General features: G+C 47.4%; 1 protein-coding gene across 1 annotated transcript; it reads left to right on the top strand.

Moving 5' to 3' along the window:
* The first annotated feature begins 3,782 nt into the window (after window positions 1-3,782).
* LOC146191362 (uncharacterized) lies at window positions 3,783-4,718 on the top strand. The gene is made up of 2 exons (XM_084600310.1): window positions 3,783-3,917; window positions 3,972-4,718. Exons 1-2 carry the CDS (start codon window positions 3,783-3,785, stop codon window positions 4,716-4,718), a joined length of 882 nt encoding a protein of 293 aa, XP_084456436.1.
* The last annotated feature ends 8,964 nt before the right edge of the window (window positions 4,719-13,682 follow it).

The raw sequence follows: 13,682 nt of genomic DNA, 5'->3' as shown, positions 1-13,682 counted from the left end.
AAAAGCAACTTCTTTAAGCAAGGCGCGCACAACTTTATGCGATGTACCGCGAAGAAGCGTGCATCGTTCCCTGTGACATCAGTTGTGATCTGTCTACCCCAGTGCCCAATGGACGACAGCTGCATCTCAAAAACCTCTGGGTGACGAGTGACGCAACAGAGTGTGCCTTCCATGTCGCTTACCTTCATTGTGGTCGATAAGCAGGAGGCGTCCAGAGCCCCTGTTTGAAACCATAGGCGGAGCGCTCCGGGCTGCCTGGCTGCAGCACGAGGAGTACATGCTTCCTTCTTCTTCACGTCCACAAACCTCATGCATTTAAGTATATCGTAATATAGAGAGCGCGTAATTTACAATAGCGCAGTAACACGGACAAGCACAGAGAAAAGACACAACAGATGCTTGTAAGTTATGAATTCGTACCAACTTGACAAATTAATTCTTAGAGAGAGCGCTGCCCGATTCTTGGTGATGATGGTGGTTTTGAGATTGGATTGGTACTGAGGCTTCCCTTTTTTACCAGGTGGACCAGAAAGGTCCTAGCCAAGTCAATTCCCTACTGTGACGGAGTCTGTCCCGCCCTGGCGCAACGACACCAACACTATCTAGTATGTCTTATCCAGTTCTCAAGACGTCGTTTGGTTGTCTCCACCGCTGATGCTGATGCTGATGCTGATGCGGCCATTCCCCTTTGTATCGGGGGATCACAAAGTTCTGGATCAGGCCAGGAGAAACGGGTAGAAAAAATTGAGGAGTGAGAGAAAATTCTATGCTAAATGTTCAGTCAAATAGTCCGAAGAAGTAAGAAAGAGAGAGAAAGAAGAAATTTAACAGGCTTCACCGCAGCACGAGTGTTGATGATGATGATGATGATTATGATGATGATGGTGTATTAATGGCCGACCCCTTCACTACGTAAGGACAAAAACGAAAACGATGTAAAAAATAAATACCACCAGTTGTCGTGGCGGAGGGGCTTGCGAAACTCGATGAAGTCGTGAGCTCTGCTGTGTAGGGCCACCCAAGATAGACAGGTCACGGCAGAGACTTCTGACAAAATGTGATTCACTGGAGAAGGTAATGGCAACCCACTCCAGTATTTCCTGCCAAGAACACCCTATTATATTCTTTGCCGGCAGAGATGGAGAAGCGCTATACAAGCAGTAAAAACAAGGCCTGGGGCCGATTGTGGCACCGATCATCAGCTTCTTGTTGCCAAAATTAAGCTTCGATTGAGGAAAACGCAGAAACCTAGAAGGCCTTCCAGGTATGATCTGGATCAAATTCCATTAGAATATGCGGTGGAAGTGAGGAATCGATTTCAAGAATTAGATCTAGAAGACAGAGAGCCCGAAGAGATGTGGACTAATGTTCGTGATATAATACAAGAAGTTGCTACTAAGGTAGTTCCAAAGCAAAATAAATGCAAGAAAGCAAACTGGTTATCTGAAGAGGCTTTGCAAATAGCTGAGGAAAGGAGGATGGCAAAAGTTATGGGGGAAAGAGAAAGATACAAGGTTCTCAATGCGGATTTTCAGAAAATAGCAAGGAGAGATAAGAATGCCTTCCTGAACATACAGTGCCAAGCAGTTGAGGACAACAGCCAATTAAGGAACACAAGAGCTCTGTATAAGACAATCAAAGATATCAAAGGAAGCTTCTGTGCTAAGCTGGGCGTGATAACGGACAAACGAGGCAAGGACCTCACTGAAGCTTCAGAGATAAAGAAGAGGTGGTAGGAATACACAGAAGAACTGTACAAGAAGGTCCCGAATGTGCAAACCCAACATAAGACGGTTGTGATTACTGATCTCGAGCCGGGCATCCTGAAGAGTGAGGTTGAATGGGCCTTAGCCAGCCTTGCTAAGAACAAAGCTAGCGGAATTGATGGCATACCAGCTGAGTTGCTTCAAAACCTCAACCATGACGCTGTTAACATTCTGCATACATTATGTCAGAAGATTTGGACAACCCTGCAGTGGCCACAGGATTGGAGGAGGTCAGTTTACATCCCCATTCCAAAGAAAGGCAGTGCCAAAGATTGTTCCAACTACCGCACGATCGCGCTTATTTCGCATGCTAGCAAGGTGATGTTGAAAATCCTCCAAGGTAGGCTGCAGCAGTATGTGGATCGGGAGCTTCCGGACGTGCAAGCTGGGTTTCGCAAGGGCAGATGAACTAGAGACCAAATTGCCAACCTTCGCTGGATCATAGAAAAAGCAAGAGAGTTATCTACTTCTGCTTTATTGATTATGCGAAAGCGTTTGACTGCGTAGATCACAGCAGATTGTGGCAAGCTCTCCAAGAGATGGGAGTTCCAATTCACCTCATCTGTCTCCTCAGGAACCTGTATGAAGGGCAAGAGGCCACAGTCAGAACTGGGCATGGTCTTACTGGTTGGTTTCCGATTGAGAAAGGAGTGAGGCAAGGCTGCATACTGTCGCCCTGCCTATTTAACCTATATGCAGAGTGCATCATGAGGAAGGCCGGTCTGGACGAGTCTTCAGCTGGAGTAAAGATTGCTGGAAAACGTTTCAACAACCTTAGATATGCGGATGATACCACTTTAATGGCAGAAAGTGAAGTGGAACTCAAGAGACTTCTGATGCGCGTACAAGAAGAGAGTGAGAAGTTTGGGCTTAAACTGAACATTAAAAAGACAAAGATCATGGCGTCTTGCCCTATCAAGTCCTGGAGCATCAATAGACAAGAAGTGGAAGCTGTGACAGATTTTCTGTTCTTGGGCTCCAAGATTATCTCGGAAGGAGACTGCAGCCATGAAATTAGGAGACGTCTGCTTATGGGAAAGAGAGCAATGGTTAGCCTTGACCGCCTAGTAAAGAGCAGAGACATTAGTCTGCCAACCAAGATCCGTATAACTCGTGCTATGATCTTTCCAGTTGTGATGTATGGGTGCGAGAGTTGGACTGTGAAAAAGGCTGACCGCCGAAGAAATGACGCGTTTGAATTGTGGTGCTGGCGAAGACTCTTGAGAGTTCCTTGGACTGCCAGAAGATCAAATCAGTCGATATTGTCGACCATAAACCCTGACTGCTCATTGGAGGGTCAAATTCTAAAGTTAAAGCTCAGCTACTTTGGTCATCTGATGAGAAGAGAGGAGTCGCTGGAGAAAGATTTGATGTTGGGAAAGGTTGAGGGTCGCCGGAGAAGGGGTAGGCAGCGAACGCGATGGTTAGATGGCATCCTCGAGGCACTGCAGATGAAGTTATGTGATGTTAGGAAGATAGTGAGAGACCGGAAAGCGTGGCGTGACATGGTCCATGGGGTCACGAAGAGTCGGACACGACTGAACGACTGAACTGAACTGAAAAAACAAAAACATCGAGTACTGCGTCACTGTTTCGAGTCCTGCTCTTTATCTGGCACAAAAAAGTCCGGATCATGGTGCATGAGTCATTCCCCTCGCCTAACCCATCCACTTTTATACCTCAGGTTCTCCCTGTAAATAAGTATTTATGAACGAATGATTTAGCCCGCAATAAGCCCGCTATTAGTTGGTTTCTGAACGACCTGGGACAACCCCACTCCTTATTCCCAACGGGAAATCTTTTTCTCATTACAAAATTAAATAAAAGGTCCGCGCATACGTGTTATTATTGTTATTTAGAGCATAACAACCGTCGTGTTCTTGCTGATAAAGAGAAAGACAACACAATGTTTTTTCTGACGTCCTACGACCTCAGTCAGTCGTCCGCGAGAACATCTAGGCGCCGGAAGACGACGACGGTCCCGGAGGGCCATAGCCTACCCACTGAATATCGGTAATGCCTGGTATTCCACGGCCATGCTCCCCACGACGCAAGACGCGATCTGCGTCCGTCGAGCCACAATCAAGGACGAGGCCTGCACCAGCCCCTCCCACAGCCCCGACAACCACGGGTCCTGTGCTCGTGTACCAGGTTGACAAGCCTATTCGCAATGAACCCAGCCGCGAACCGGTGGTTGTGTATCAGGTCGCACAGCCTGCCCGTGGTACGCCAAGCCATGAACCCGTGCTTGTGTATCAGTACCCGGCTGCACCCGGCCGTTCTCAGTCGCCGAGGCAAGTGGCGACCGGCAGTAAGTCCTCGCGTCTAGTCTCATCGGCGTCACCCCGAAGGTCGGTTTCGCCTGCCAGGCCTTCAGCCGAGGCTGAGGAGCCGGAGCCACAGTCGTGCTGCATCATGGACCGCATCCAGAAGAAGTATCAGGAGTCGTCCAGCCAATTGGACGGCCAGCACCTGTACATCGTGCTCTGCTTTCAGTCGGCCGTCGCCACGCTGCTCTTCCTCTTGTTTCTGTGCGTGCCGGTGGCCATGATCACGGTGGGTGCACTCAACCTGTCCAACTGCCGGCTGAGCTACGGCATACCACTCTGTCTGACGGTCGCTGGCTGCGCCTACCTTCTCATACCGCTACTCAGTGCCGCTCTCGACTGGAATTCCAGCAACAGCTACTGTCCCATCATGATCTCCGTGCTAGTGATGGTTGCCATGGGAGCCTCTGTAGCGGGATCTTTCATTGTGTTTACGGGAACGTGGCCTTCCGGGAAACCTGACGACCCCCGCTACTGCCATCCTTCGGTCTATTATTTTTCCTTCGTCATGTGGTCCACCTTCATCATCTTTATACCCGTGATGCTCGTGGTGTCCGTCGTCGTGTTCCGAAAGTACGGCAGTCACAACGTCCACGCAGCCTCGGTCCCGTCTTCTAGACAGTGAGATCTGTCACTTGTGTTTGCATAAATTACACTCATTGGGTTCCTTATGTCCTGCTCATTTTCGTGCTTTAGGCGAGATGTCGACAGACTAGAACACAAGTGTATAGAAACTCTCTGAGCCTTCTTAAACACCATTTTCTATTATTCTCAATTCTCTCCATATATATGACGCTTGAAACCAATATTGTCAGTAATCTATTGCGCTTCTTCCTATCATCGCCTTCCTTCGTGATAATTGCTACAATGGCCTTGTTATTTCGGTGCGAATATACCTATGTATACTGAAGCGACTGGCCAGCTTCTCTACCCAAGAGCCCAGGCAAAAAAAAAATAAAAAAGAGGTATTGGGTCCGACCGCACTTTCCAAATGGAGAATTCCCAGTTGTGCATTTTGGAAGCTCCATCCAGAATGTTCAACCGGGAACATGGGGCACTTGCTCAAATAAAAACTATTGACTTCTAAAAATAGTTTCCAGCCAGAACATTTCCTGCTATGTTTATGGAATCATTTGGAAGCTTCAACTGACTCCTCGTCATCACGTCATCGGCAGCTCAGCTAGCGGTCGACTTAAAAATTCAAGCAGTGACTGGTCGGTCACATAAACAATTCATATGCCTAGTTCGAAGGAGCACGTTCTATGTGGGGAGGAAAGCCACTAAACACAATGTGTGGCGCATATTTTTCGACGCCCGAATTTCTGGGTTGCTTGTTTGAAACAGGAGCCAACTCGTGGGATTGGGCGTTGTGTAGGCTTCGCGCGTTGTAAGAGGCCGTTGACTGTATATCCTGGATCTTGAGCTCCCACCTCATGTCTGCCATAGCGTACAGCTCGTAAACGCGTGAACAGAGCCCCAGAGCAAGTTTCTTGGCGGGCCTAATTCTCTCTTAGGGCCCGACTTATGCTAAACTCAGTGTTCGGCGTTTGTTCTGCGCAGTTAAAGGGCGCCTGAAATGCTACTTGCAGTATTTCAATGCAAAAAATCTATAGAGGAGGTATTCTAGTCAAATTTGAAAGTTATTCGTGTGACCTATAATTTATACAGATAATTAAAAAGTGCTCCTGCAGACCTCTCGCAACCAATTTGGGCGACACACGACGTCATTCGGGCTTGCTGGATGCTCCCGCAACCAATTTTGGCGACACATGACGTCATTTGGGCTTGCTCGGTGCGCCAGCTCATTGGACGTTCTCAAGTTACGCGGGCGGGATGGGGCGTGGTAGGACGCCGAGTGACTTTTCTTCTTTTTTTTTTTTTATTACGCGCCAGCTTGACCTGAGTGAGGGGCGCGAGGAGGAGCATTGTTTTCGATCGCCCATATTTTCGGAACTAAATAAGGTAGCTTAAAAACGTTTGAGTTCCAGAGACGATTGATGGGATGCCGATTGCTCGTACGTGTTTTCTGTTTTAAGTAAATAGCTTTTCATGGGCCTTTTAATAGCAACGACGTGAGTCAAGCCTACAGTTTGGGTTAAACGCAATATATACGTTAATTGTCGCCAGGCACGTACGTGTTACTTTACATTTTCCGTTGCTGCATAATGACCCTTTCACACTACGCCACATGTCCGGCGAGCGAAGCGTATTCGGCTACTTTTAGTCTAGTCGTCGTCAGAAGCAGCAGATTACGCTTCGCTCGCCGGATCTTTGGCTTAGTGTGAATGGGCCTTAAGTGCGCGCTTTGTCAAAAATATGCAGCCCACTGTGTTTGTTTCTAGACCTTACCGCGTGGTGCGTAAAGCATCGACAGGGTTCTAGATATATCTATGGCAAGGAAAACTCTCAATGAATCATGTTTATTTGACATCAAGAGTGTAAGAGGCGAGGACAAAAAGCCTATGTGAGGCTTGACGGCGGTCCCCGCCCCCTACAGTAGCTTCACTGTGCACTAAATAACCATAATCGCACAACGCTACAGCCCATAGTATATCTGTGACATTTTCAGTTAAACAAAGAACACGCATTGCTTGAAGAAAAGATACACATATTCAAGGCATCCAAGATTCAGGTCGAGAGGGAAGGCACCACAGCAAGGGTTCATGGTAAAGTAAATAATTGATTATATAATGAAGAATATAACACACGCGCACAAACTGACTTTCGTTGATAGATAATGCATACACAATAGATTCGGATTTCTTCTCTAATTACAATTCATCGCACTTATTTAAAACTGACGGCAAATTATATGACAGCATTTGTCTGCCATAGTTTGCGTTCGAGGTAAAGACCAATTATCTCAAATGCGCGTATTGTAGGGCCGTTCTTTGTATATCAGTTTAGACAAATTGGTGAGAAATGTATTCCTCTTCAACCCTCCGAGACTCCGGACTTCCATGAATGTTGTGCAAGGCCTTTTATACCGGTTGGACGCAAAAGCCATTGAACCGCATTATTTTCGGCAATGGGTGTACTAGTCCGCAGAGTGCGATAAAAAAGCCTCACTGCGAATCGTCCTTCCGTGGATGACTGGCTACTCCGGAAACGCGGACGAGATCAAGAGCGTTATTATCGTCAGAGATTTGACAAGCGTGTCAGGAAGTTCTTGAAAGTCTATTTGCAATGAAGAAGAGGGCTGAGTCGGGCTAGCCGGTCTGTAATGATAGAAACACTTCTAGCCTCCATCCTATATTTAGTGACCTACTTCTGGCCTGTTTCAACCTTATAGCCAAGCTTGAAGAGGTGATCATTGTTAAGTCGTACGTTACGTCGATGACTTTTTAGTATTTGGTCAAATTAGTGACGCTTAGCAAGCTGCTGCTCAGGTGCTTGACGTACTGTGCTTAGAACTTCACTACTTATAATTGACTACGAGTTTCCTACTATGTAAACTGAGCTTCTTTAGAGTTGAAACTTGTGGACCTCCGATTAGCATGTGTGTAGTTATTCTTTGCGCACAACCCCGAAGAGCATCTTGCCACTTTTTTTCGGATTATTCAAGACTGGCAAAGCGCGGAATGGCCAAAATATGCATAAAAGTAGCACTATACGGTCCTTTAGGGGGATTTCCTTAAATATTCGACCTATACGGTCCTTACGTGCATCAAAACTCAAGCCAGCTTTAGGCACAAGTGAACTGTAGAGTGGCCTTTGAAATGTCAAACGTAGCAGAGAGATAAGTCACCGAACGCGAGAAGAATATTTATAGCAATACTAACTAATCAGAAAAACACCACCTTTTCGCCGTACGTTCACAAAGTATCTCTTATTCTGAGATAGATTGCGAGCAAAGCTGCCGTGAAGTTTCTTTTCTGCACCAAGAACAAAACGGGGGCAATTGAGCAAGTGAGTGAATCAAGAATGAGGAATGAAATCCTGGGAAAACGAGCGCCGAAAAAAAATGTATCAATTGTTGCGATGGTATCATCTATATAATTCCTTTGTCGAGAAGCCAATTTATATGGCGAAGAGAGGCTGCTGCATCAGTGACAGTCTACGGAAGCACACGAAATATACTGAAAGCCTGTCAAGCCGAAACAAGGCAGTTAGAAATCATTCTCAAAGCAAAGACTGCGAAAAAAGTTTAATAGGAGAAAAATCACCGCCAACTATCGAGTCGGCACCTTACGGCTGATTTCTGAAGTATATAGCATATATATAGTCCTGCGTCACCCAAGCTTCGTTGGCTCTGGTCCCATAAGAACTTGGATTTCGTAATAATCATCATCAGCCGATCTATGGCCAGTGCAGGGCTAAAGCCTCTCCCATACTCCTCCAGTTAACCCGGCCATGCGCTAGCTGCATCTACTTGACCCCTGACAACCTCTTAACCTCATCCGCCCACTTAATTTTGCCCCCTGCTACGTTCTACTTCCATTAGGCAAAAAATGTGTTTGTTTTTTATGGGGTTTAACGTCCCGCGGCCACTCAAGCTATGAGATGACGCTGTAGTGGAGGGCTCTGGAAATTTGACCACGTGGTGTTCATTCATGTGCGCTGGCATCGCACAGCGCACGGGCGCCTTGCCTTTGGCCTCCATCTAAAAGCGGCCGCTGCGGCCGTTATTCCATCCCGCACCCTTGGGAACAATAGTCGAGCGCCCTAACAACTGCACCACTACGGCGGGTAGGCGACAAATTGAATTCCAAATCCAATTTGTCGCCGATTAATCGTGGTTGTTATTAAGTACAAGCGTATGTATTCCCTCTCCCGTCGCGTATTTACGACGTTCTGTCGTTACCGTTCCTTCCATTACGAGTAAAATTCCTGTTTTACGGAGCGGACTGTATTAACCCAGTTTCCATACGTTTCGCTTAATCGTCGCCCGCCCGCATGTCCTGGCTTAGAGAATAAAGGCAACAAATATGTATACAAAGCTGACGGCTCGAGCGCACATTCCACCTGCGAATGTTCCAGTGTGAGCAACCAAAATCGGCCCGCATGTATATACTACAGGAACCTAAGGGAGTATAAATTGCATGGTACGAATTCACCCTGTCTTTCAGAGGCCGCCATTTGTGTCTGGTCACCGGAAGTTCAGCTTCTAGCTGATGATAATTAGGATCATGGTAGTGGTGGTAGTGAATTTTGAATTTCAATTTGGCTATGTGGCTTTCCCTTTGTAGCGAGTGGTCCTTACGGAAAAAAACTAACATGCGCAAGTGTCCCAGCCGAATTGCGTAGGTGTCCCCACAGTCTATTAGTCTTCGCGGAGATTATGCTTATGGTGATGGTGGTCATAGGGGAGGTTTCTGGATTGGATTGATCCTGGGGATTTCCTTTTTACAACATGGGGTGGCTATGATGATAATGATGATCGTGATCATGATCATGATGGCGGCCTTTATGTGGGCACACTTGTGAGGTGGAGTAATGACGGTGACCGAAACGATTTGCAGCTATATGTGGGTGTCACCACTGTTAAAGGCGAGAAATCTGGAGAGATAGAAGGAGGAAAGCAACGATGCTACATTCTAAGGCTGAGTACGCTGCACGGGAGGACGGGAAAGAGGAAGAAACTGAGGGACGATCAGTTTTCCAAATTATTTTAGCAACACCAATTCTTAGTTCATAGGTTATACATCATACAATCTAAGTCGACTTCATGGATTCGATTCTTACACATGAATTGAACTCTGTTCAATCCCCCACTCTGGGTGTGTGCCATATGCACCGAGGTGAGAAGAAGAAGAATAAGGAGGAGGAGGAGGAGGAGGAGGAGGAGGAGGAGGAGGAGGAGGAGGAGGAGGAGGAGCAGGAGGAGGAGGAGAAGAAGAAGAAGAAGAAGAAGAAGAAGAAGAAGAAGAAGAAGAAGAAGAAGAAGAAGAAGAAGAAGAAGAAGAAGAAGAAGAAGAAGAAGAAGAAGAAGAAGAAGAAGAAGAAGAAGAAGAAGAAGAAGAAGAAGAAGAAGAAGAAGAAGAAGAAGAAGAAGAAGAAGAAGAAGAAGATATGGGTACCTGCAAAAGTGTTTGGAATACCAGCTCGAAGAAAAGAATCTGATTTATTTGCCCAGTTGGAGCCCTTTCAGGTATTGAGGGATGAATTGTGCAGGGAAATCACGCAGGAAAGGGACCACCTCCCCCGACAGGTATTGGCTGCATGTGTAGATTGTCCGGAAATTAATTTTGTTCAAATGTTTGTGTTCCGAATGTTTCTGTGGGAACCGGCACGTCAGCAAGCCTACTGCTCGTCAACGTCATTGCTCACAACCAACCATGAGTAGAGGTCCGCACTGCTTTAGAATCTGCGAATGAGCGCCTTAACTGCTTCGAAAACCACCTGATGGGCTACAATTAAACCAACAGGACGATTCAGACTGCGAAGCAAAAACATTGCCCGCATCATGATCTCAGTAAATAATATTAAGGGCGGCGAAATCAATTTAAGTCAAAAGCCGACGACTGGAACGCAGGGTGAGCGAAGTAACTGCCGTTGGACAAAAAGTCTCAAGACCAGCTGAAAGTGACTGGGGCTCCGTACATGCCGGTGACTTGCACCTTTGCCTGCAGAAGGGGTTTCGTTATCCGGACCCGTTCATTCAGACCCAGCTGTCTCGCTCTGTGACGTGATCGGTCTCGGCGGTCTCGTCGCCTCGGGCTCTCTCTCCTTATGCGGCGGCACGGATCGGGGCTGCTCCGCGGGCTCAGGCGCCCTAGGTAACTTCACAAGGATTCCTGTTGCCGCGTGGCCTCCCCGCCCCCTCCTCTCTTGTCTGTTTATTAGTTTGTCCATCTTAGTTTCGCTCTTGTGCCACTGTCACTGAAGCTGTTGATGACGTCACCGTTACCTCAGTAACGCTTCGCTTTTTCTTCTTATCTTCATCACTGTGCCTTCCGTGGAAAAGAACGGAGATGCTTCCTAGTTTTTTTCCACTGCGCTGCTACCTGTGGGACTCTGCCGGTTTTTTGCCCCCAGCGGCAGCCCCGATTATGGATTCTTGTCTAGAAGCATTGATCACGTGCGCTTGTTGGACAACTGTTCCGGATAGTTATTTCATGCACGCGTACTCTATACCTCAGTGTGCATATTCACAGGGGAGTGGGCGCGTTCTTTCTAGAGTGATAATTGTGTGTGATGGAATTCTTCCGCAGCGTATGGCGCCCATATCCTATGCCGCAAACGAAAGCTCCTGGGCTCACCTATTTACCACACATAACGTTGTCCAAGTGGAATTGATCTATAACGCACACATGAGCCGTGGTATGGGGATATCGACGATGAGTGGCAGCTCGGGTATCGCTATCCCTTCGTCGCCTTCTCTACTGATGGAGGATGAACACTGATATCTTTTCAGGGGGCATTATAAACTTTGGTTCGGTCAGTGTTACTTCAAAGCCCACTTCAATATGTTTGCAAACAGAATTAGTTGTGAATATTGACGAATACAACTATAGGAAAATTCCCGTTTTGTTGTTTTGTAACTGCGTCCCACTATGGAGCTGTGTGTGTGTGTGTGTGTGTGTGTGTGTGTGTGTGTGTGTGTGTGTGTGTGTGTGTGTGTGTGTGTGTGTGTGTGTGTGTGTGTGTGTGTGTGTGTGTGTGTGTGTGTGTGTGTGTGTGTGTGTGTGTGTGTGTGTGTGTGTGTGTGTGTGTGTGTGTGTGTGTGTGTGTGTGTGTGTGTGTGTGTGTGTGTGTGTGTGTGTGTGTGTGTGTGTGTGTGTGTGTGTGTGTGTGTGTGTGTGTGTGTGTGTGTGTGTGTGTGTGTGTGTGTGTGTGTGTGTGTGTGTGTGTGTGTGTGTGTGTGTGTGTGTGTGTGTGTGTGTGTGTGTGTGTGTGTGTGTGTGTGTGTGTGTGTGTGTGTGTGTGTGTGTGTGTGTGTGTGTGTGTGTGTGTGTGTGTGTGTGTGTGTGTGTGTGTGTGTGTGTGTGTGTGTGTGTGTGTGTGTGTGTGTGTGTGTGTGTGTGTGTGTGTGTGTGTGTGTGTGTGTGTGTGTGTGTGTGTGTGTGTGTGTGTGTGTGTGTGTGTGTGTGTGTGTGTGTGTGTGTGTGTGTGTGTGTGTGGGTGGGTGGGTGGGTGGGTGGGTGCGTGCGTGCGTGCGTGAATGAGTGCGTGAGTACGGAGCCGAGAATGTCGATTTATCTCGGTTAATCAGTGAAAGTTGCCACAGCTTTTGGTTTAGTCACTGAGTCGCGCACTTTCTCACACGTACCCGTTTCTTCACGAAACTCAAGGCGACAGCGATGTGACCGCTAAAAATGTGCCAAAATCACATCGCGACTTTATGCGCTGCTTGCTGTTATCCCCTTCCTTCTCTTCGTCACATTGAAGTATACGTAATTCTTCCATGGCAGCCACGCACTCTGCTGTTCCCGCGGAAACTGTTTTTAGGCTGCGCTTTCATCAGGCAGCCATCATACGGCTTCTCGTTCCTCCTCCTCCTCCTCCCGTCTAACGATTGAGGGCAGATTACTTTCTATTTAGTTTGCAACCTGCCAAGCGTTGCAGATGGTAATTGCCTTCCATTTATTCAGGCAAAAACCTTGCTTTGCTGTTTGCACCAGAAATGTCCGCAAAATGTGTCATTGGATGCGACGTCTTGAGTGGTAGACGCCGCCAGTCATGACTTGAAGTGTGGTGAAGTATATAACGACATGTGTGTGTCGGCTAACTACGTGGACTAGGTCCTTCAATTGTTCTTTTTTTTTTTTTTTACTTTACGGCAGTTAACGTCAAATGAACCAGCAGCCGCCTCGGCCGCCTCGGCCGCCGGGGCTGCCGTGGGGCCAGATGTCCGCTCATATGACAATAGCACAGTGCACAGTAGGGCTTTTGAATAAAAGGCATGTTTCAATTAATCAATCTGTTGCCAATTTAAAAGGTAATCGACAGAGTAGCGTTTTTGACGTTATCTATTCGCGACTTGTTACCATGAAAAAACTTCTTATATGTTCTAAAGCGTAAACGTATTTTGTTTTGCTGAATTTGTTAACGTTATTTTATAAGCTGCGATGCTCTGTGGGCATCTGCAGTACCACCGGCACGCCATTTTGCATATGCGCTTCTCACTTTCTTTTCCGCACGGCTAAAAAGTGCGCGACAAGCAGGACAGAGCAGAAATCACGGTGAAGACGAATGAAGGGCAGACGCGCTGGCTCCACCGGGCAGTGTGCGCTGCAATACGAAGTTTTGCTAGAGAAACCTTCAAGGTCCCACGCGTAAACGCACGCCATACATCAAGGCTTACAGTACCTTTATTTCTTCTTGCATTTTCCGCCACCGTTGTTGTGTGCAAACGGTGTTTTTCGCCATGCCGAAACATGAGACCGCCATGGCGAAGCACAGGACGGTATATAACGAAAACGTGCGTGCGTCGGGCCGGTACCGTGGATTGAGCGTTCACGCTAGATTGACTGACAGCCATGCGACCATCTGATACGCACCGCATGTGAGCGCACGGCAGGCAGTGAGCGGGCGTACGAGGCCGCAATGCGTCCGCACCTGAGCGCATGCTAACGAATGGAAGACGTCCCAGATGCTTCTTTTTTTTTTTTTTCTGATGACGGCAACCTTCCAGCAGATTGGCTAA

Source organism: Amblyomma maculatum, chromosome 4 (genome assembly GCF_055883805.1).
Source record: "Amblyomma maculatum isolate TAMU_Amacu chromosome 4, ASM5588380v1, whole genome shotgun sequence".
Lineage (NCBI taxonomy): Eukaryota > Metazoa > Arthropoda > Arachnida > Ixodida > Ixodidae > Amblyomma > Amblyomma maculatum.
Note: the sequence above shows the minus strand (reverse complement) of the source record. Positions and strands in the feature narration are given on the sequence as shown.